A 23,300-nucleotide genomic window follows, 5' to 3' on the forward strand; every position below is an offset into this window, starting at 1 on the left:
AACAATTTCAAGGCAATGCTACCAAATACTAATTGAGTGTATGTAAACTTCTGACCCACTGGGAATGTGATGAAAGAAATAAAAGGTGAAATAAGTCTTTCTCTCTACTATTATTCTGACATTTCGCATTCTTAAAATAAACTGGTGATCCTAACTGACCTAAAACAGGGACTTTTTACTAGGATTAAATGTCAGGAATTGTGAAAAACTGAGTTTAAATGTATTTGTCTAAGGTGTATGTAAACTTCTGACTTCAACTGTATCTACAAAAGTATGTGGACACCCTTTCAAATTAGTGGATTTGGCTATTTCAACCACACCCATTTCTGACAGGTGTATAAAATTGAGCACACAGCCATGCAATCTTCATAGACAAACATTGGAAATAGAATGGCACTGAAAAGCTCAGTGACTTTCAACATGGCACCGTCATAGGATTCTACCTTTCAAACAAGTCAGTTCGTCAAATTTCTGCCCTACTAGTGCTGCCTCGGTCAACTGTAAGCACTGGTATAGTGAAACTGTTCCAACTTTCTAGCAACAGTGTAGGGAAGGCCATTTACTGTTTCAGCATGACAATGCCCTTGTGCACAAAGCGAGGTCCAAACAGAAATGGTTTGTAGAGATCGGTGCGGAAGAACATGACTGGCCTGCACACAGCCCTGACCTCAACCCCACACGTTTGGGATGAATTGGAACACAGACTGCGAGCCAGGCCTTATCGCCCAACATCAGTGTCCGACCTCACTAATGCTCTTGTGGCTGAATGGAAGAAAGTCCCCTCAGTAATGTTCCAACATCTAGTGAAAAGCCTTCCCAGGAGATTGGAGGCTGTTATAGCAGCAAAGGGGGGACCAACTCCATATTAATGTTCATGATTTTGGAATGAGCAGGTGTCTACATCATGTAGTGTACACTACCGGTCAAAAGTTTTAGAACACGTACTCATTCAAGGGTTTTTCTTTATTTGTACTATTTTCTACATTGAAATAACAACTATGAAATAACAAATATGGGATCATGTAGTAACCAAAATAGTGTTAAACAAATCAAAATATATTTTATATTTGAGATTCTTCAAATAGCCACCCTTTGCCTTGATGACAGCTTTGCACTCTTGAGACTCAGACTCGGACTTCACTGTGACGACCCTCCCTCTGTCTGCCGAATTATTTATCTTTGCTCTTGTTTTCCTTAATAGGATGTCGGTAGGTGTAGCCGGGAGTGTCAGTGAAATGTGACAAACCTGGGCCTGGGTGTGTCCCGGGGATAAATACACCTTTCCCCCATATATCGAGGAGACTCTCTCCACACAGACACACTCCTATTTTTGGTTGTGGCATTTTGGGGCTTATTTGTGTTTGTTTTGGCACCTCTCAACACCCCTCATTATCACCATCTATGCACGCATCCACTCACTTACACTGCTGACTACACACACCATTGTTACTTGGATATAGTTTACTTTATTTAATAAATATGTTTGATTTCTTTATCTTTGCGTCGTCTCCCTCTTTGCTACGGGCTGAGCCGGTTCGTAAAAACTCTGATTCAAGTTACGTTTTTTGTGACTCGACTCTGACTCGACAGACTGAGTCTTTCTCTCTTGCATGATTCAACATGCTAGCTACAACAGCAAATGTTACATAGCTACTGTATTAGCAGTCTAGCCTTACTTAGCTTTCTACCTTACTAAATATAGCTTCAAAGATTATTGGGCCACAGCTTTTAGCACTGCCAAGTGACTTGGGACTCAACCTGGACCTGAGGTTTAGTGCCTTGACTACATCACTGCCAGAAAGGATTTGAAGGGACAATTGACATCCATTCAGACCCATTACCTGTATTAGCCTGGTACATCTTATTACTCAAATAAATCAGGTAAATTCATGGGTATGAAGCTTAATACTCATAAAACAGGCCTACAAACCTGCACTTCTGCCGTACTATACCCATGCGAACCTGGTTTACACCTGTGGCTATGTACAATACGTTGATAAAAACAGGTCTGCCCTTGTAACTATTTAGTAAAACTCACATAAACCAGGGCTACACTTGTGCAAGAGACACTGAACAAAACTACTTACATTAAGTACACTGCTCAAAAAAATAAAGGGAACACTTAAACAACACAATGTAACTCCAAGTCAATCACACTTCTGTGAAATCAAACTGTCCACTTAGGAAGCAACACTGATTGACAATAAATTTCACATGCTGTTGTGCAAATGGAATAGACAAAAGGTGGAAATTATAGGCAATTAGCAAGACACCCCCAATAAAGGAATGGTTCTGCAGGTGGTGACCACAGACCACTTCTCAGTTCCTATGCTTCCTGGCTGATGTTTTGGTCACTTTTGAATGCTGGCGGTGCTTTCACTCTAGTGGTAGCATGAGACGGAGTCTACAACCCACACAAGTGGCTCAGGTAGTGCAGTTCATCCAGGATGGCACATCAATGCGAGCTGTGGCAAAAAGGTTTGCTGTGTCTGTCAGCGTAGTGTCCAGAGCACGGAGGCGCTACCAGGACACAGGCCAGTACATCAGGAGACGTGGAGGAGGCTGTAGGAGGGCAACAACCCAGCAGCAGGACCGCTACCTCCGCCTTTGTGCAAGGAGGAGCACTGCCCGAGCCCTGCAAAATGACCTCCAGCAGGCCACAAATGTGCATGTGTCTGCTCAAACGGTCAGAAACAGACTCCATGAGGGTGGTATGAGGGCCCGACGTCCACAGGTGGGGGTTGTGCTTACAGCCCAACACCGTGCAGGACGTTTGGCATTTGCCAGAGAACACCAAGATTGGCAAATTCGCCACTGGCGCCCTGTGCTCTTCACAGATGAAATCAGGTTCACACTGAGCACATGAGCACATGTGACAGACGTGACAGAGTCTGGAGACGCCGTGGAGAACGTTCTGCTGCCTGCAACATCCTCCAGCATGACCGGTTTGGCGGTGGGTCAGTCATGGTGTGGGGTGGCATTTCTTTGTGGGGCCGCACAGCCCTCCATGTGCTCGCCAGAGGTAGCCTGACTGCCATTAGGTACCGAGATGAGATCCTCAGACCCCTTGTGAGACCATATGCTGACACGTGCACATTTGTGGCCTGCTGGAGGTCATTTTGCAGGGCTCGGGCAGTGCTCCTCCTTGCACAAAGGCGGAGGTAGCGGTCCTGCTGCTGGGTTGTTGCCCTCCTACGGCCTCCTCCACGTCTCCTGATGTACTGGCCTGTCTCCTGGTAGCGCCTCCATGCTCTGGACACTACGCTGACAGACACAGCAAACCTTTTTGCCACAGCTCGCATCGGTGTGCCATCCTGGATGAACTGCACTACCCGTGGGTAGGTTGTAGACTCCGTCTCATGCTACCACTAGAGTGAAAGCACCGCCAGCATTCAAAAGTGACCAAAACATCAGCCAGGAAGCATAGGAACTGAGAAGTGGTCTGTGGTCACCACCTGCAGAACCATTCCTTTATTGGGGGTGTCTTGCTAATTGCCTATAATTTCCACCTTTTGTCTATTCCATTTGCACAACAGCATGTGAAATTTATTGTCAATCAGTGTTGCTTCCTAAGTGGACAGTTTGATTTCACAGAAGTGTGATTGACTTGGAGTTACATTGTGTTGTTTAAGTGTTCCCTTTATTTTTTTGAGCAGTGTATATACATTATTACACTAATTGAGTTTAAGGGTCTATACATGGCCAATTCCCCCTGAAATAACCAAATTAAATGTTTTAGTCAAAATCACTGATTTAAGCATATGTAAAGGCTAATGGTCATGGTAAAATCATCTGTAAGATCATCTTGATAAAGTATACCCATAACCCAAATTAACTTCAATCTACTGAAAAAAATAATCTGGTATGATTAAATATATACATTAACATAGAGCCACTGTATTGTCCGCCAAAAGTATGTGGACACCCCTTCAAATGAGTGGATTCAGCTATTCCTGCCACACCCGTTGCTGACAGGTGTATAAAATGGAGCACACAGCCATGCAATCGCCATAGACAAACATTGGCAGTAGAATGGCCTTACTAAAGAGCTCAGTGACTTTCAATGTGGCACCATCATAGGATGCCACCTTTCTAACAAATCAGTTCTTCAAATTTCTGCCCTGCTAGAGCTGTCCCGGTCAACTGTAAGTGCTGTTATTGTGAAGTGGAAACGTCTAGGAGCAACAACGGATCAGCCGCAAAGTGGTAAGCCACACAATCTCACAGAACAGGACCGCGTAGCATGTAAAAATTCTGTCCTCGGTTGCAGCACTCACTAGAGTTCAAAACTGCCTCTGGGAGCAACGTTGGCACAATAACTGTTCATTGGAAGATTCTTGAAATGGGTTTCCATGGCCAAGCAACCGCACAAGCATACCTGGAGTGGTATAAAGCTTGCCTTCATTGGACTTTGGAAACACGTTTTCTGGAGTGATGAATCACGCTTCATCATCAGTTTGAAGGCCCTTTCCTGTTTCAGCATGTCAAAGCACCTGTGCACAAAGCGAGGTCCATACAGAAATGGTTTGTTGAGATCGGTGTGGAAGAACCTGACTAGCATGCACAGAGCCCTGACCTCAACCCCATCTTACACCTTTGGGATGAATTGGAATGCCGACTGCGAGCCAGGCCTAAATCGCCCAACCTTACTAATGCTCGTGTGGCTGAATGGAAGCAAATCACCGCAGCAATGTTCCAACATCTAATGGAAAGCTTTCCCAGAAGAGTGGAGGTTGTTATAGCAGCAAAGTGGGGAGGACCAACTCCATATTATTGCAATGAGATGTTCGACGAGCAGGTGTCCACATACTTTTGGTCACGTTTGTAGCTTTTCTCATTGGAAAACACACATTAGTCACCTGGCTACAATTCACTTGTATTTCCAGGAACAAATAACGTATCAACTATGTTATTTTGTTCAACATGGTCAGACGTAATCAAACACTTTTTCATGAAAGCGACATGAACAGATTAGGAGAAATAGAATTTCACACTATTGGACATTGCATCAAAACTTTTACATGGATCATAAGGTTTCATTTATTATCACCTGGTAAGACATTAGGTCTATTTACAAGAGGAAAAAACGACTTATTCCACCTTTACGGTAGATATTCTTTAATTTACATGAGCTATACAGTTCAAGATCCACGTAAAAATAGCAACAACTATAAATATTGGCGGTTGGTGTGATTACAACAACTTCCTCAAAAGAACAATGACGCAATTAGGATAATGACTGTTTCAGTTTGTTTGTTTTGAATGGACAGAGGGCTTTGTTGTGACTTAAAATCACATGTGAAACACAGTTGAAAGGCTTTAGATCTCGTCAACGAAGGGCGTCTTGATGAGGTTTCCACTGGAAGCCATGGACTTCTTGCCCGACACAAACTTATTTGCAGCCTGAGAGAACAAGGAAAAAGCATTACATTTGACATTTAGTAGACGTTCTTATCCACAGCGACTTACATTTTTCATACTTTTTCCCCTGTACTGGTCCCCTGTGGGAATCGAACCCAGAACCCTGGCATTGCAAGCACCATGCTCTATCAACTGAGCCACACGGGACCCTCTAAGCAGAAAAACTAACAAACAAGGAAAACACTCCTAATGTACTGTACAAGTCAAGAGTGAGCTGCAGCAAAGACTAATATAGAAATATATTAACTTCCACTTGAATTTTAACTTAGTCATGCATTGATGTCAATTGAAGACTAAGTGAAAATTCAACTTAAGTGGAAGATAATATTCGCCCCAAAGTGAATATACTTACGTTGGCGACATCAGTTGCGGAGACGGAGTCGATCTTCTGTGCGATGGCCTCGGGGGAGTGGTAGACCCCTCCAGACAGAGCCTGTAAACCCATGGCGTCTAACAAACCCTCGGAGCTCTCCAACGACATCAGGTACTCAGCCTTCAGCTGGGTCCTACAAAAACAGATACACCTTAAGTCAACATCTTCAAAGTCCCTTCCATTGCAATACTTTTCTTGATTTTATCTACTCAAATTCTATATTCAAGTTTCAAAGTCTGTGTGTGTGTTAGCTTACTTGGCGCGGGTCAGGTCAGCTTCTGAGACTCCTCCTGTAACAGCCTTCACCTGGCTAATAGCTGCCTTGATCACCTGGATAGGAGGACAGGGATAGGTCAATCGATTAATCAATGGGAGGTCAAAGTTCATCTTCATTATGATCTTTCCTCATCCTAAATGAATGATCTTACATGCCATTCTATGTAAAAGCAACTATCCCTCACAGGGTGCATAGGACTAATTAGTAACGGCTTCAAAAAGACATCATACTCACGTCACCAGCTGCTGCAGACTGGGAGATGGTGTAGACTCCAAACAGGCCAGAGTCAGAGTAGTTGGAATTGAAAGCAGAGGCCTAAAAGGAGGTGACACCAGAGGAGAATGACTGCATGACAGAAATCTATTCTGCACAAAACTCTTCTACCCAAAGATTCCTCCACATACTGCATTCCCCTCTTGTAGAATGCCCAGCTATAAAAACACAATCTGATCTGCTGATTATGTCACTCACGTCGAAGGGGTCTGCAGTAGCCTTAGCGACGCCCTGGAAGAGTTTGGAGGTGGGGTTGGAGCCTCTCTTGACGTGTGGCCCCGCCCCCAGTACGTGCTGTAGTACAGAGAAGGCCATAGCCTCGTCTGTGCCCACCGCAGCCCCCTCAGACACCACCACAGAGTGCACCAGGCTGGACCCGTTCTGCACACGCACCTCGCCTAGAGAGAAAAAAGAAAGGGAGAGAGAAAGACGCAGGGATAGAAAGAGAGAAGCAGGGAGAAACCTCATTAGAATTCAGGGAATATCCCAGGAAAATGACATTTAATGCATGGGGAGCCAACCCTCTTCTAGCAGATAGTGGTCATCTCAGCCCTTCTGGAATAAGGGTCTTACCACCGCGGTACTGAGCCTTTGTCCCAGCGGTGCCCATCCCACTGCGGATGTTGAGGAACTGCTCTCCCACCTGCTTCAGAACATTGTGGTCCACACCTGAACACATAGAATGTATATGAGAACACAATATCCTTTTCAAAATGATCTTAACACACATGGCCATCAAGTCATTTGATTATTTTTTTTAAATTAGAAATACACATTAAACACTTACCAAGCCCAACCAGAGCCATTCTTGCACTTGTGAAATTGTTCTGGATAAAATTGTGCATCTGGAGAGAAACAGAGGGTTAATGAAAAATTCAACCGTAGTGCTGCACTTCCTGAAGTAGTACAACCCTGCATGTTCATCTGGAGAGGAAGATGAACACCCATAGCATTAGCCCAAACTAATTAATAGTGCTGTACAGTAGAACATGCTAGGGCCGGGATGTTGAGTGTCTTACATGGTCAGCATTGACCTGGCCAACCATGTAGTCTGGGCAGTAGAGGGAGTTGGACAGAGCGTTCTTGTAAGCAGCTCCATGTACACCCTCAATCACACCTGAGGAACAGATCCACAATATGCTTCAGCCGCAGTGTGATGGTGACAATTTGCAATCTTTTAACATGTAGCATTATACTATTATCCAGAGATGTTAACAGAAAGCACATTCAAATAATCAAACTGAAACAACCACTGTGTGTGTGTGTTCTCACCCATCTGGGGGGTCTGTGCGGCTAGGGCCTTGTCCATCTTGACCCTGGGGGTGAGGTCCGACACCTCCCACGGCCTGAACTCTGGGGCTGTGGTCACATTGATCAGATACTCCATCACCGTGTCACTGCATTAGACAACACAGAAATTAGAATGACAGCAATTTATTTGGTATTTTATATTGCGATACTGGTATTGTCACAGCCCTACTATGCACACACAAACATAGATCTGAATATGGTGAATAAATTGCTGTCATTCTTTGTGTGTGCATAGTAGGGCTGTGACAATACCAGTATCGCAATATAAAAGACCAAAAACACTTTTTGGTCTTTAAAAAAACCTGCTGTATGTAAAATATTGTGTGATATAGCTGGGAAAATAAATAAATGTGACTCTGGATGACAACAATGATATTTGTTTCCAACATTAGTCTGTTTTCATAAAGAAGTTAAATCCACCTTGTGTTTTGTTTCCCTGCCATAACACCAAGGAGTATCATGATACTGGTATGGTCCCAGCCATAATACAGAGGTACGCTTTAAGCAAGCATCACTTACATGTGGTCTCTGAGACAGTCAACAGAGTAGATCATGTTCTCTCTGGATGACGTCACGCTGCATAGAAAACACACAAAGATAAACACTATGTCATCCATGACAGTGGTACAGTCAGTCAGAAAATATGTTAAGTATCCCAAACAATAGAAATCAAAGATATGTCTAGTTGTCTTTCGGCTCTTGTGAGGATGTAAACACTCATTCACAGGCTCTGAAGACTACTGACCCTAGACTGCCTCCCACTGCCTCCACACCACGACAGATCCTGAAGGCTGAAGCACCTTTGGTAGTCTAGAAAAGAGCAGCAGAGATTGGGATTAACCACATCACTAGTTCCTACACAGTATTGAATACGTTGAAGCTCCTGTCTACATCATGTTGATGAACCAGAACCAGGCATACCAGGTTGGCAGCCAGACGGAGCAGGTGGGTGACTCCCTGGTTCTCTGGGGACTCATAGCGACAGCCAGCCTTCACAAACACACCGATCCTGGAAGCTGGGAAATAGTTGTCCAACGAGGCTATCATCAGACCGCTGGGCAGTTTGGTCACCTGCAAGAGAAATATCAGTTAGCATCACACCTTGATGGTGTGTTTTATGCATTTAAGATGTCAGAAAATGTTAACAGAGCAGTGTAGTATAACATATTTTAGCTCTAACTTCTGTTATAGAATGTCCACATACAAGGCAACAAATGGGTGGGAAGCAAAGCATCAAATCCCAAACACCTTTTTACTTCAACTATTATAAATGTAATCAGCATGAAATTTGACTGGGAGTTTGTAACACTACAGAGATATTCTATGTGGAATAATATCTCAAAGGAACAAAGGTCTATGTAAACACACAGGAGATAGAGCTGGGCAGAGGACACAATCTCCACCCCCTAAATCACCACATACATGGACGTCCTGGTATGAATGGGCAGCCCCTGTGGAGACCTTGATGCCTGACAGAGGCTGAGTCAAGGGCTGCTCTGTTCGGGTGGCCGCATAGAAGCGTCTCTGTGAGGAGAGAGACATGTCAACACCCACTGACCTGCACCTCCTGCGGCTGAAACTTTACGTGCTCCGTGGAGACATCCAATTTATGGGCAGCCTGGGCTGCGTAAAGCCTTGTGTGTAATGCAGAAAAGATACAAGGTGACTTCATATCCTACTAGGGTGTTATGGTGGGTCTGGACTCTGGATAGAGAAAACCTATGAGATTATTAAGAATCATAGACAGAGAACGATGGTTGAATGCTGGCTGGACAGACGTGGAAGGATCTTATGGGGGCACACCGGCATAATAATATTAAAATGTTGTAATGTCTAATAAAAAGGCACAATCCGTAGGTTCTGTTTCCATTCAACAGTGCAGCCCTGCCACTCATTTGTTTTGGTTTTGGAGGACTGAGGAGGAGGGTCATGGCAAGTGCTAAATCAAAGAATAGAACTATGCACCATGTTGGTGCAGGATGAAGCTTGAGTAAGGATAAACTTGGCTGTAAGGTTATAACATTATGTCCTGATGAATTGACCCAAGACAGTGCGTGACAGCTATTTGCATTATAGTGCAAGGTCGAGGGCATATGACCATCGTCTATGAACTACATTTGACTAGATGGAGAATCAAAAGGCTTGTCGACACATCCAACGGCCGTTATCCTCTGCATGATCTGATCTTTTGATTGGTCAGACCGATAAACGATTTTGACAACACTTTGACAGCGGGGAAAGAGTAACGTTAGATGCCTTCTTCTTCTTCTAATATAGAACCACAGCGTTTAACCCACTGCCAAACGTTGAGGCTGGGTTCATCCATCATCAGCAGGCCATGTATCTAACTGGTCGTGCTAATGTTAGCTGGCGACCTCGCTAGCATGCTAGCTAGTGCCATCATCACACAGCTTGTAGAGCAGGCACCTTTCTCGCCAAATAAGCCATACAATCTCTTAGTACTATCGGAAACCAAAACCCGTCTCCTGAATAGTCAACTATTCAGACTTTTGAAAATGTTAAAGGAGTTCTTACCGACAGCTTACTTATTCCCCGAATCCCCTTCATCTCCCCTATATCCTTCAGCCAGGACGATTAAATATGGCCGACCTAGGAAGTCCTACCCAGAGTCCCTAGCGCGCCACATTTTTCCTCGATTTTTTTTGTGTGCACTAACGAATGCTGTTGATGCACGTCACCACCTACCGTCCAAGGGGACACCTTTAAAAATATACTAAACAACTCTTTATCTGTTCTGCAAGGTTTTCCCCATTTCGTGAAAATGCACAACACGCATATTTAATTACATTGAAAATAACTGTGGCTACTGGCTGCGGAAACAAAACCAAAGCAAAAAGAAGAACATGGGCGGAATAATTTGGGCTCAAACAACGCACTTCCTGTTCAGTTTAGCGAGCAGAGCCGTCGTATACGAATGCGTTCCACACTCAATCTCACACGCGTGTTGTTACCGCTGTGCTATTATTGTTACAAAGTAGTTGCGTGTAGAAGTTCCTCGAGCTTTTGAGAACACAAACGGTCGTATCAACAGAAATAATTATTTTTGGATTTCCCGAAACCTCAATCGCAGGCGATATAGTCCTCCGTGAAGCGTTCGCCGAGAGGACAAATATCAGAAATAAACAAAAGTAACGTTAATCATGGTGAGTGTTTGAATAAACTGCTTCGGTTAGCATTGCTAGCTAACTAACGGTAGCTGGATACCGGTAGTATCGTAGCTAGTTAATTGATAAGGATAGCGTCGTTTCGTTCTCTGCCAGTCAGTTTCCACATCTAACTGTTTTGTGTTTATTTTCAGACTGAAGCCGAAGTGAATCCCAAGGCCTACCCCCTGGCCGACGCCACACTGTCCAAAACCATCCTGGACCTCGTTCAGCAAGCCTCCAACTACAAACAGTTGAGGAAAGGGGCCAATGAAGGTAAGGGAATCTGACACAATGAGTAATACCAAATTGGTAATATATCGATAATAAATGTACCCTATCCTTTCTGTGAGAAGCATTATACTAGCTTCCAGACACCTGGCTCTATGGTACACAGTACACGAAAATATGTATATGTTACGTTTAGTATGGTTATGTAAGACCCGTTACTTTAGGCAACATTTGAAAGGAGGGTGGCTGGGTGGGCACAACGTGAAAGTCCAGCTTGTTCTACCTTACGTTATTTTGAGTTTTACATTGTTATTGATTACTGCATACTTGGGTTTAGAACTTATATGAAAGGCATGCCACTGTACTTGTGCATGTGACATTTGAAACTTGAAACAACCCAAAGGTTGTGCGTTTGAATTGCATCGCTGACAACTTTAGGTATTTTGTAACTACTTTGTAGCTACTTGGCAACTACTTACTACCATTTTAGCTACTTTGCAACTACTTAACATGATGGCTAACCCTAACCTAGCCCTTGATCATGACTCTAGGGGAGAGTTTTGGTAATAGCCGTGACGCTCAGGTCTGAACATTAACACGCATCGCTTGTGGGATTGTTTTGGAAGCATAAGGACCTTATCTTTCATATTGGCTGAAAAATAAAATGATAAATTAATGCACACCTTTTTATAGGGTTAGAGTTCCCACTCTGCCATATTTCAACTGTATTTATTTTATTTAACCTTTTAACTAGGCAAGTCAGTTAAGAACAAATTCTTATTTAAATTGACGGCCTAGGAACAGTGGGTTAACTGCCTTGTTCAGGGGCAGAACGACAGTTTTACCTTGTCAGCTCGGGGATTAGATCTAGCAACATTTTGGTTACTGGCCCAACGCTCTAACCACTAGGCTACCTGCCGCCACTAGGCTACCTGCCGCCACTAGGCTACCTGCCGCCACTAGGCTACCTGCCGCCACTAGGCTACCTGCCGCCACTAGGCTACCTGCTGCAGCACTTGTTTACGGAAAACAGACAGCACCTAGTCGACTACCTATGCTAATTAGTTATCTGTGTCTCCGAACACCTGTGTAAATGGAAGATGGACAACTTTTTGGGGGGGGGACAACACAAACATGTCACTGAAAAATACTGTCGGCTGCAACTGTTAAAACGGTGTACAGTAATTATGTATTTAGCGTTTGTGAAATGATTTTGGTGTGATAAGAAAGAGGGATGTATATTTCTAGAACTGTACAGTAATTGAGAACAGATTCAGTATTTGGCTGTTTTGGCTTCCAGAACCAATTCGCCCTTTAAACTGAAAATGTAAGATCCTTGGATTAAAAGCTTCCGCATGCTTCGGTTCGGTTGGCACCGAGGTGAACTCAGGTATGTGAACCGAACGAGTGTTCTTGCATATCTTCAACTTTCACTTAAACTGAGTGACAATGGTACTGTTTGTCCATCTTGAGATGTCTTAGCCAGTATACTCTTCCTCAAAATGGAATTAATCTAAACTCAAATCTTTCATTCATTTTGACATTTTTTGCAGAGATCTTGGTCATGTAATTTTACATCAAACTAAGGTGTTTGGTGCAGTATTCCTCAAGCTAGACTTGTTTAAATGCAAATTTTATATCGCTTAATAACAGCACTTCATTGACGAATCCCTACTGTTGACCAATCACCGACAACTGGGTATAGAATTCCAAACTTCTTGCTGGAAGCCTAAACAAACAAATGTTACGAAATATTGTCATATGCACAAACTGTTATGAACTGTTTCAGATGGGAAGGCCTTAAGGATTACCGTGCTCTCCTTTAGTCCAATACTGGGTTAACTCTAACCAAACTCCTAGCCTTAACCATAACATTTACCCGTAGCCTGGCTAACGTTAGCCACAACTAATATGAATTTGTAACATATGCATTGCAAATTCGTAATATATCGTATTAAATGGATGGACATCCACAAATTTAATACATACCTTACCAATGTAACATATCAAACTAATTTAAGTGTCCCAGATTTTTGTTTACTATGTTACGTCTACCCCTGAATCCAGGTTGGCACAGGAGGTTGTGTGCTTGGCCTCAGACCACTGATTAGACGTTTCAAATCCTGCTCCGATTACGACCGTAATCACTACACGTTATCTATGGGGGTCTCATTCTGCACTATAATCTATCAGACATGTCATTGATCCTTGAATCTTGTCTACCCTCTTCCAGCCACCAAGACATTGAACCGTGGTATCTCTGAGTTCATTGTGATGGCTGCTGATGCTGAGCCACTGGAGATCATCCTCCACCTGCCACTGCTCTGCGAGGACAAGAATGTCCCCTACGTGTTTGTGCGATCCAAGCAGGCCCTGGGGCGCGCCTGTGGGGTCTCCCGCCCAGTCATCGCTACCTCGGTCACCATCAAGGAGGGTTCTCAGCTGAAGCCCCAGATCCAGTCTACCCAGATGGCCATTGAGAGACTGCTGGTCTGATCTGGTTACTTCTCTGCTCTGGATAGTCTGAGAGACTATATCAGGGAGATGGATTATGTTTTGTCTACATGTATCTATTTTACTTTTGTCAGGGACATGCAAAGAAAATTATTAATGTGCTATGTCATTCATACTTGTTTTGTGATAAAACATAAACATGAGTTTCTTTTGCTTAATGTGTTCTTCCATTGTCAGACTAGTACAGTATAATACTGTTGTATGCAAGAGAATGGTTGAGAGCCTGAGATGGAGGGATGAACCAACTAGAGGATACTTTTTTTTTTTAGGGGGCCCTCAAACTGTCTTGGCAGAATATAAATGTGCCCATTGAAGTCCTGTAGAGCGTTTTTACGCAGCCATTTGATGTCTTGAACGCAGCCTCGAAGCAGGAATCAGTTTACAGTGATTATTTTGGGTATTTTTATTTAACAAGGCAAGTCTGTAAATTCTTATTTACAATGACAGCTTCCCAAAAGGCAAAAAAGCCTCCTGTGGCGACGGGGGATTAAAAATATAGAACAACACCGTAGCGGTACAAACAATAGCACAAAGGGCAAGGTAGAGACAATGACACAAGTTTGGCACACCTGTATTTGGGGAGTTTCTCCCATTCTTCTCTACAGAGCCTCAAGCTCTGTCAGTTTGGATGGAGAGCGTCGCTGCACAACTATTTTCAGAGCTCTCCAGAGATGTTCAAGTCCAGGCTCGGGCTGGGCCACTCAACATTCAGAGACTTGTGCCAAAGCCACTCCTGCATTGTCTTGGCTGTGTACTTTGGGTCATTGTCCTGTTGGAAAGTGAACCTTTGCTCCAGTCTGAGGTCTTGAGCGCTCTGGAGCAGGTTTACATCAAGGATCTCTGTACATCTTTCCCTCGATCCTGACTAGTCACCCAGTCCCTGCTGCTGAAAAACATCCCAACAGCATGATGCTGCCACCACCATGCTTCACCGTAGGGATGGTGCCAGGTTTCCTCATTGTGACGCTTGGCATTCAGGCCAAGGAGTTCAATATTGGTTTCATCAGACAAGAGAATCCTGTTTCTCGTGGTCTGAGAGTCCTTTAGGCAAACTCCAAGCGGACTGTCATGTACCTTTTACTGAGGAGTGGGTTCCATCTGGCCACTCTACAATAAAGGCCTGATTGGTGGATTGCTGCAGATGGTTGTCATTTTCTAAGATTCTACCATCACCACAGAGGAACTTTGTGGCCATCGAGTTCTTGGGCACCACCCTGACCAAGGCTCAGTTTGGCCAGGCAGCTAGCTCTAGGAAGAATCTTGGTTCCAAACTTCTTCCATTTAAGAATGAGGCCACTGTGTTCTTGAGGACCTTCAATGCTGCAGAATTTTTGTTGGTACTCTTCCCCAGATCTGTGCCGTGACACACTTCTGTCTCACGCTCTACAGACAAATCCTTCAACCTCAGATTGGTTTTTGCTCTGACATGCACTGTTAACTGTGTGACCTTATATAGACAGGTGTGTGCCTTTCCAAATCATGTCCAATCAATTGAATTTACCACAGGTGGACTCCAATCAAGTTGTAGGAACATCTCAAGGATGATCAATTGAAACAGGATGCACCTGAGCTCAATTTCAAGTCTCATTTACTTATGTAAATAAGGTATTCATTTTACTTTATATATTGGCTACAATTTAAAAACTAATTTAATTCATTTTAGAATAAGGCTGTAACGTAACAATGTGGAAAAAGTCAAGGGATCTGAATACACTACATTACCACCTGGGGGGGTATACTACAAAGCAGGATCAATTAGTTAGCCAGCTAACCTTGATAAACAACCAGAAATAGTTTATTTTCTGGTTCATAAAGAAAGCTAAACATAGCTATGTTTTTAGTTGTGGAGTTAAGTAGACCATACCCATTTTAAACTCCTCAACAAAAAAAAGTGATATCAGAATGTTAAGTTAGCTGGCTAACTACTTGATCTTGTTTTGTAGTATACCCTTCTGTTCTGTTAAGGGAGTGGGTGGAAAGAAGTTAAACATTCCTACAGCTGCACAACAACTTAAAAAGCTGACAACAGGCAGAGATTTTAAATGAATTTATTTGCTTTTTTAAAAAATTCAGCAGATTAACCACTATCATGTCCAAATAAAAGCAGAACAAATCGAGTTTTTTCATTGTGCCATTCATTAGTACACTGGTAATACCTCAGAGCAACAGCCTCTCACTAAGTCAAAAATAAAGAGCACTGAACTGAATATCACTGAACTACTGTATATTGTAAATACAGCCATTAGAAGCTACTGTAAACCAAAAACATGGTCAGTTATGACTTCTGAACACTATGAAAATAGTTTAGTGATACAGTAATAGTCATGTTTACATAGCATCATGTCAATGACATCCTTACGAGTAGCAAACAAACTCCAGATTCTTCACACTTGTACTATACTTTTTTAAAGGACTGGATAGATGGAAACTGCTGACAGAACCCGTTAAAAGGGAATAGCGTCAAATACAGGCCTAGATACTACCATAAAACAAACAAGGCCTATAAGAAAAAGGTCATGATGCACCAGGTGTCTGGCGTGTAAAGCTGGCGGACTACACAGTACAGTTCCATTACTGACAATACTCGTACAATGGATGTATTTATGTACAGTAACACTCATGGTTTGAAACTGTTGTTTAATCCAACAAGAGGGATCCATCTAAATTGGTCTGATAAAAAGAACCATTCTCCATCCTCTTTCTGACCAATAGGTTCTCCTATACACCTGGTCAGGTGCATTCCTAGTCTAGATGCCTTCAGAATGTAAAATACTGGATCTTTTCTCAGACCAAGGGGGAGCACCAAGTACAACAAGTAGAGATTTAGATTGATCTAATATGCATTTAAATCCACCTAGGAATAACTTGATAGCTATTATCCATGACTGACATCAGTTGTTTTGACAATGTATTCGAAGGTGGATCAAATTCACCTGAGGAGAAATTATTGATCTAAATCTACATAGAGTATGATTATAGAACTTAACAGCTAGTACAACGCTTAGAATTTTTGTTTATTTAGATTTCTCTTGAGCTATAAACCGTTTTGTCAAGATTAAGCAAATTATAGTCGCAAACATTGTACAGAAGAGAAAAAACAAGAAATCATGACATTTAGTGTACACGGAGCTCCTAGAAAGTGATGACCGTTATATGAAGTAGGAATTTTGGCAACATCTCAATTCATTGAAGTCTGTAAACAAACAATATGGACTCGAGAAGAGTGGAAAGAGACCGAAATTGAAAAGCGCAATTAGTATTACCTTCCAGGAACATAAAAAAAAGGAACATTTTTGAAGGCAGCAGGAATTTCTTAGTGTAGGGGAAACATGTAGGGCTTGTCCAACCCCCTTTTTCCTAGAGCTGAATAAGAGTTAATTCTAAGCTTCGTATAATAAAATCAATCATATTTAAGTAGTATGTACCAATTACAATACAAAATATTTTTTTTATATATCTGGATACATATGGTTTTTGTAGAATCCTCCCCCTTCGACACTCCCCCGCCCTCTTATTCATTACCAATAGGTGAGCTCAGACTGCAGTGTGACTTCCTACTTCCTGTCTGCGGAATTTAGAGTAGTGAGCATTTCCTCTTCCTCTTCTTGACGGGTGGGGGACACAGGACCGCCCGGATGGCTTCGTCAAATACTGTCTTAAGGCCACGCTGTGTCAAGGCTGAGCATTCCAGGTACTTTACTGCTCCTGTAGAGAGACAGGCTGGCAGTCAACATAACAGCAAATAGGGATTTAATTCATTAAATTCCTAAATAGACTAATAGCTATGACTACCCTGAGCGGAGCCAGCTTAAGCTATGAAGAAACTGCATTGACATTGCTGTGTAGAGTCCAGTAATAGGCTTACTCTACGTCCGGGAAACCGGCCCCTAAAGTACTACTAAGAACTAAGTAAGCCTTGTCCGAGCCAGAACAGCCCATCTCCTGTTTCTGTACTGAGGCACCTTGATGTACAGTACCCCCCCTGGACAGGACACTAGCCCATCTCTTGTTTCTGTACTGAGGCACCTTGATGTACAGTACCCCCCCTGGACAGGACTAAGTACCATTAGTAAACTAACCAATCTCTTTGGCCATGGCCAGGCCCTGGGGGTAGGTGATGGGGGTGAGTTTCTTCTCCTTCAGCTTCTCGATGGTGTCCTTGTCGTCTCTCAGATCCAGCTTGGTGCCCACCAGGATGATGGGGGTGTTGGGGCAGTGGTGTCTCACCTCTGGGTACCACTACGGAGGACAGGGACATGAACAAGACAGTCAGGATAGGATCAGGATGTTACTGTAAACTAGAGGCCTACCTATCAGGTCTATACATCAGTTGTTTTGAGTATGTGGATAAAATCCACCCTTTCAAGCAATGACCTTGATGATAAAGCATTAAGTTAACACAGAACTAGATAGAAACAAAGCCAAGGCTATGGCTCACCTTGGCACGGACGTTTTCAAAGGAGGCAGGACTCACGAGGGAGAAGCAAATCAAGAACACATCCTGTTGGGAGGAAACAAACAGCATAATTTATACAAGATCCACCATGAAAAACTGAGTTGCAATTCATGGAGATTATGAATGGTACAAATTAACCACAGACAGAGATTATGAATCAGTCCTCAATCTAGGACAAAGTTTCCCTGAACACTGACCACTGTCAATTGGTGGGAGGAGTCAGAGCCCAGAATGAGGGCAGACAGAGCACTCTTTAACTTAATGCCTGCTCCAGACATTGTTTAGGTACTATGGGCAGAGGACTGTACTCTCGTCCCCATACATGCAGACTGACATAATAAATGCTCAATGTTGGCAACAACGCAATATGCCTTTCCCTAACGCCCTGAATAACTTGTGTTATATTGTTCACAATGTTGTCAAAACCGGAACGCACATTTTTTTTTGAGGGGGATATTCAGCTAACACCAGGAATTCAGTTAAAAATGACACATTTAGGCAGTCTGTTCCCAAGTATTCCCACGAATAAAAGAGAAGTGATTGTGTCTCAAAGTAAATGAAGGTAGGAAATTGTTATTTTAAAATACTCTTTTTGGGCTTAGTCTTGGTCAATTTTCAGTGTAGAAATTACTATAGTTATGTTCCGGCCCCCCGACCATCCACTGCGACAAAAATCAACCCGCGGCCGAATCTAGTTGCCTACCCGTTGTATGAATTGATGCTTTACGCCCCGCTGACACCAATGCACTGATAGAAATGAGGATAGTCACTAATTATGACACTAGTGACAACAGTACATTTCTCCTGTTGTTTTACCGTCTGTGGATAGGACAGTGGTCGGAGTCTGTCGTAGTCTTCCTGTCCTGCTGTATCCCATAGACCCAGATTAACTGGTTTCCCATCGACCATCACATTGGCAGAGTAGTTGTCAAAGCTGCAGGGAGAGATGCATGTTGTTACGCCACAATGACATCATCAGGGAAGTGATAAGCACACAACCAGGAAATGTCAATGATTCTACAGGCTAAATATATAATTTCCTGATTCATCAGGAAAAACTTTTAAAACCACACCTCTTATAAAATGTAAACATAGAATGCTAACATGAACTTTCAGAACTATGTTTCTAGTGTAGGGGAGAAGGGTTAATCATTATAACTTAGACCCTGGCACGGCATTTATTTTGCTGACAAAACTCTCCATGCCATTCATAAGACACCTGCTGCAATGGGGGAGAGAAAGAGAGAGTGTGTATGCTTACACTGTGGGTATATATTCCCCGGGGAACGCATTGGTGGTGTAGCTGATGAGCAGGCATGTTTTACCCACAGCTCTGGAGGAGAAAAGGAGAGATGGAGGGATGAGGAGGAGAAATAAACAACTTTAGTTTTGTTTATGTCAATTTCAAAACTGAAAGGAGAACTTGGAGGGGTTTAACTGGCCAACTTGAGAAAATGAGTTAAACTATGAATAAATGTCTGCATTATCAAGTAGTGATGCACCGATATGACATTTTAGGAAAATACCGATATTTTCCTTGCCAAAAAAAACAATAACCAATATTTTTGCAGCCCTTTAAGCATTTTAGTGAAGTTAAATAGTTATCACACACACACGCAGTGGTCTATGGCACTGCATCTCAGCGCAAGAGGCGTCACTACAGTTCCTAGTCGAATCCAGGCTGTATCACATCCGGCTGTGATTGGGAGTGCCATAGGGCGGCGCACAATTGGCCAGGGATCGCCCGGGTTTGGCTGGGGTAGGCCGTCATTGTAAATAAGAATTTGTTCTTAACTGACTTGCCTAGTTAAGGTTACACACACACTGACCAAAACGTTATTTTGCCCGCATACATGTCCCCATTACCAGTAAAACAATCAAAACCTATTTCACTTGCTGTGCCGTTTCGTTGTTCGTTTGTTCAGTCGTTTCATTCTCAAACAGGATTTCTACAGAACGCTGTTTGGGGCTTTGCGTGTCAAAAAATATACTATTTAACGTGTCAACGCTACTGCTACTCTCTGTTCATCATATATGCATAGTCACTTTAACCATATCTACATGTACATGCTACCTCAATCAGCCTAACTAACCAGTGTCTGTCTGTATGAAGCCTCGCTACTTATATAGCCTGTCTTCTTACTGTTGTTTTATTTCTTTACCTACCTACTGTTCACCTAATACCTTTTTTGCACTATTGGTTCGAGCCTGTAAGCAAGCATTTCACTGTAAGGTCTACACCTGCTGTATTCGGCGCACGTGACATATAAACTTTGATTTGAAATAAGCTTGTTGACCAATCAGGACTTGAATATGACTGCACGTCACATAATAAATTTAACACGTTCATTAAGTTTTTACACATTGATTACACTCACTCATGTCACAACGATTCATCGATACGTATGCTATGATGCTGGTAAAGTTGTCTCGCGCACCTACAGTGCTGGTCATTTAAAAAAAAGCTGGCTAGCTCATGGACGCAAACAATGTTCTTCCCCAAAAACATAGCAAAACGACAATCTGTTTCAGTAGCTATAGTTGCTAGCTAACTATATAGCTAGGTGTCATCTAAAATAATAATTTATAAGACAGTTCTTATTTGATTAATGGTATGACCGATCTATGTGAAGCTAGCCACAATAGTGGACTTCGTGGTTAGCCTTAAAAATAAAAGTATGGCATAATTCTACTATTTGTATTCATTTGCGTCACTGTCAATTACAGACTTCTGTTTTGAAGGCAACCTGCAAATTCCACCATTGTGCCTAATCCTTATTGTGGCTAGCTACACAGCACATAACCCGGTCTGGTCGAGCATCACTAGCCAGATGAAGCTAGCTGGCTACTTATAACTTTAGCTTTGGGCAACAGGGTTAAGTAGCTGGCTAGCTATTTATTTTCTTGAACTGAAGTTCAATTTCAATAGGCGAACAACAAGAGGCAACCTAGCTAATACTTACTCACAAGGATTCCTTAATCATTGCTAAAAATGAAAATGACTGCACTTTCTACTGGTCATTGTTTTCAGGCTGGTTGTATTGGTGCTAGCTAGGTACCAAACTACAGCTAGCTACCCCAGAAGTTGCGGTCTAACAAATTATGCTTTATTACCAACGCAGTATTGTAAACACATCGTTCGTGGCCGGTGTTTGAAGACTTTTGTACAGCTTTGAAAGTGCTACTGTACCTTTTGAGACACGCAAAGACCCAAATGACGTTCCATAGTATGTATGTTGTGAAGCTAATAGCAGTGACGCTATTACTGTGTAACTCCGGTAAGGCAACATCTGAAAAATAGCACACTTGGTAGTGTGTACCGGTGCTCAACCAGTCGGCGAAAGCCAACATCACCCACGACAGAGAACGGTTGATTGTCAAGGGCAATGAATTCCATTATCTTGGCTTTAATGGATTTCGCCTTTGAGTTGTCTCGCTGAAATTGTGTTACTCTTTCAAATGACTGCTCGATCCACACAGCAGATATTGTGGGCTAGTTTCGGAATTCTGTGTTGCAAGTATAGCGGAAAATTTTATGTGGCGTCATTACGTCATGTACCTACGTTATATAGGTATGCACGTCAGCTTTGACATCGGTTTTGCACCTCGGCGTTAAACTAGACGTCGGCCGATACCGATGTTGGCATTTTTAGCTTATATCGTCCGATTCCGATATGTTCACCGATATATTGTGCATCCCTATTATCCAGTAGTGTTCCAATGTTGAGGTTTCGCTCTACAATAGGGACATATTATAAAGACTTGAGAAGATGACCCACTATCTAGCAGATATTTATCAGAACCTCTTAGTTTGTATTTAGAATGCTTCATACACTACTTACTATAGCCCTTTAATTTAAATATGTCTGGAAAATAGTAGTTTAACTGTCTGCTGCCTGTTGTTGATGAGCTCCACCATCAACCTTATTTAGGACATAGTGCCATTCTTTGTCAATGCTGGTACCATGTCCCTATGTTCTAAATAATGTTGATGGTGGAGCTCATTAACAACAGGCAGCAGACAGTTAAACTACTCTTTTCCAGACATACTTAAATTAAAGGGCTATAGTAAGTGTATGAAGCTTTCTAAAGAAACTAAAAGAGGTTCTGATAAATATCTGCTAGATTACGGGTCATCTTCTCAAGTGTTTATAAGTTCTCAATAAAGCAAAGGGAAGTAAATTATCTAAAACCCAATGGTGTAGCAAATTATGTAATTTATCATAATACAAGGCGGTAACAAGAAGTTAAATGATAGGACGGACACTAAAGGGTTGCTGGGACTGGATCATTTCTAATAACTAACAATGCATACAGCGGGCTTTGTCTCACTCGCTAGCCACTACTCATTTTAACCTAACAAGAAACGTGTGGTCCTAACAGCAAACGAGAATGCATAACGGTTAACGTTACCGTCAAGTAACAATTAGTTAGTATGCCACAACAAGTTTGCAGTCTGATGTTAGCAAGCTAACGCTAATTAGCTAACGTTAGTGTTGAAACTGACAGTTGTCACCAATTAACGTTAGTAAGCTAACGCTCAAACTGTGGGCTACTAGAAACAATTCACTTTGACAATGTATATTCTAGATCATAACTTATATTGTAAGACGTCATTTTATAAACATACTTAACTAGCTACATAAATGTAGGTTTAACTTACCCGTCCCCCACTACAACACACTTGATGGCCTGCATCGACGCCTTTCTCAGCTATCAAGCTACAGTAGCTAGCTCAAATGGTAGCTTATTGGTCAGCTGGTAAACCACTCTTTTGATCCGTGAACTTGTTTTCCCAAAAAGGAGAAAAACAAGGTTTGAAGCCTCGATTGGAGGGCCCAAATTGCGATAGTTTATAAATGAGGAGAATTCCTTCAAATCAGTGTCCTCAAATAACTTGGTGGAACTCCAAACTTATAAACCAAGCAGCCACCACCCCAAAAATCTCTGGTGCTAAGCTTGAAAAAACGCCCTCAGACAACGGAAGCTGTAGCTCCCATTCCATACAAGTCATTTCCGTTAACCGTAGATTGGATAAAGGAATTTTCAAAGGGCTGTCAAGCGACGCCACCTAGCGGTAAGTAGAACATTTCTACAGCCACTTTCAGTTTCTGAACATTAGAGGGCAGTATTCCCTCATCAGCTGAATATTGTAAAGTCACTCCAAGGTGGTGCACCATTTCAGAGAGGCAGGCATCATGAGACAAGACAGTCAGTCAATACTTAGGGTCTTATGATTTAATTCATCCGGGAACTTTGTCATGGTTGTCCCATGTTTTA

At 42.5% G+C, this 23,300-nt stretch overlaps 3 protein-coding genes across 5 annotated transcripts; 1 reads left to right on the forward strand and 2 right to left on the reverse strand.

Annotated features, from left to right (window-relative positions):
• Window positions 1–5,194: 5,194 nt before the first annotated feature.
• Window positions 5,195–10,291, reverse strand: LOC120046819 (cytochrome b-c1 complex subunit 2, mitochondrial-like). 3 transcript variants are annotated; one of them, XM_038992355.1, is made up of 14 exons: window positions 10,191–10,290; window positions 9,214–9,294; window positions 8,577–8,726; window positions 8,401–8,465; window positions 8,175–8,231; window positions 7,617–7,741; window positions 7,364–7,461; window positions 7,132–7,189; window positions 6,918–7,013; window positions 6,543–6,742; window positions 6,306–6,386; window positions 6,051–6,124; window positions 5,774–5,927; window positions 5,195–5,403 (listed from the first exon to the last, which is right to left on the reverse strand). In XM_038992355.1, the coding sequence occupies exons 1-14, from the start codon at window positions 10,221–10,223 to the stop codon at window positions 5,320–5,322; spliced, it is 1,356 nt and encodes a 451-aa protein (XP_038848283.1). In that variant the 5' UTR covers window positions 10,224–10,290; the 3' UTR covers window positions 5,195–5,319. The 3 variants fall into 3 exon arrangements, with proteins under 3 accessions (XP_038848283.1, XP_038848282.1, XP_038848284.1); XM_038992354.1 differs by lacking the exon at window positions 9,214–9,294 and adding an exon at window positions 9,078–9,179 and having other exon boundaries at window positions 10,191–10,283; XM_038992356.1 differs by lacking the exon at window positions 9,214–9,294 and having other exon boundaries at window positions 10,191–10,291.
• Window positions 10,292–10,551: 260 nt separating this feature from the next.
• LOC120046820 (NHP2-like protein 1) lies at window positions 10,552–13,722 on the forward strand. Its single transcript, XM_038992357.1, has 3 exons — window positions 10,552–10,819; window positions 10,975–11,095; window positions 13,284–13,722. Exons 1-3 carry the CDS (start codon window positions 10,817–10,819, stop codon window positions 13,544–13,546), a joined length of 387 nt encoding a protein of 128 aa, XP_038848285.1. The 5' UTR covers window positions 10,552–10,816; the 3' UTR covers window positions 13,547–13,722.
• Window positions 13,723–15,596: 1,874 nt separating this feature from the next.
• Window positions 15,597–22,998, reverse strand: LOC120046821 (ras-related C3 botulinum toxin substrate 1). Its single transcript, XM_038992358.1, has 6 exons — window positions 22,684–22,998; window positions 19,282–19,353; window positions 18,837–18,954; window positions 18,003–18,065; window positions 17,644–17,803; window positions 15,597–17,269 (listed from the first exon to the last, which is right to left on the reverse strand). Exons 1-6 carry the CDS (start codon window positions 22,716–22,718, stop codon window positions 17,139–17,141), a joined length of 579 nt encoding a protein of 192 aa, XP_038848286.1. The 5' UTR covers window positions 22,719–22,998; the 3' UTR covers window positions 15,597–17,138.
• Window positions 22,999–23,300: the final 302 nt, after the last annotated feature.

The sequence above is a fragment of the Salvelinus namaycush genome, chromosome 4 (assembly GCF_016432855.1).
Source record: "Salvelinus namaycush isolate Seneca chromosome 4, SaNama_1.0, whole genome shotgun sequence".
NCBI classification, from domain to species: domain Eukaryota; kingdom Metazoa; phylum Chordata; class Actinopteri; order Salmoniformes; family Salmonidae; genus Salvelinus; species Salvelinus namaycush.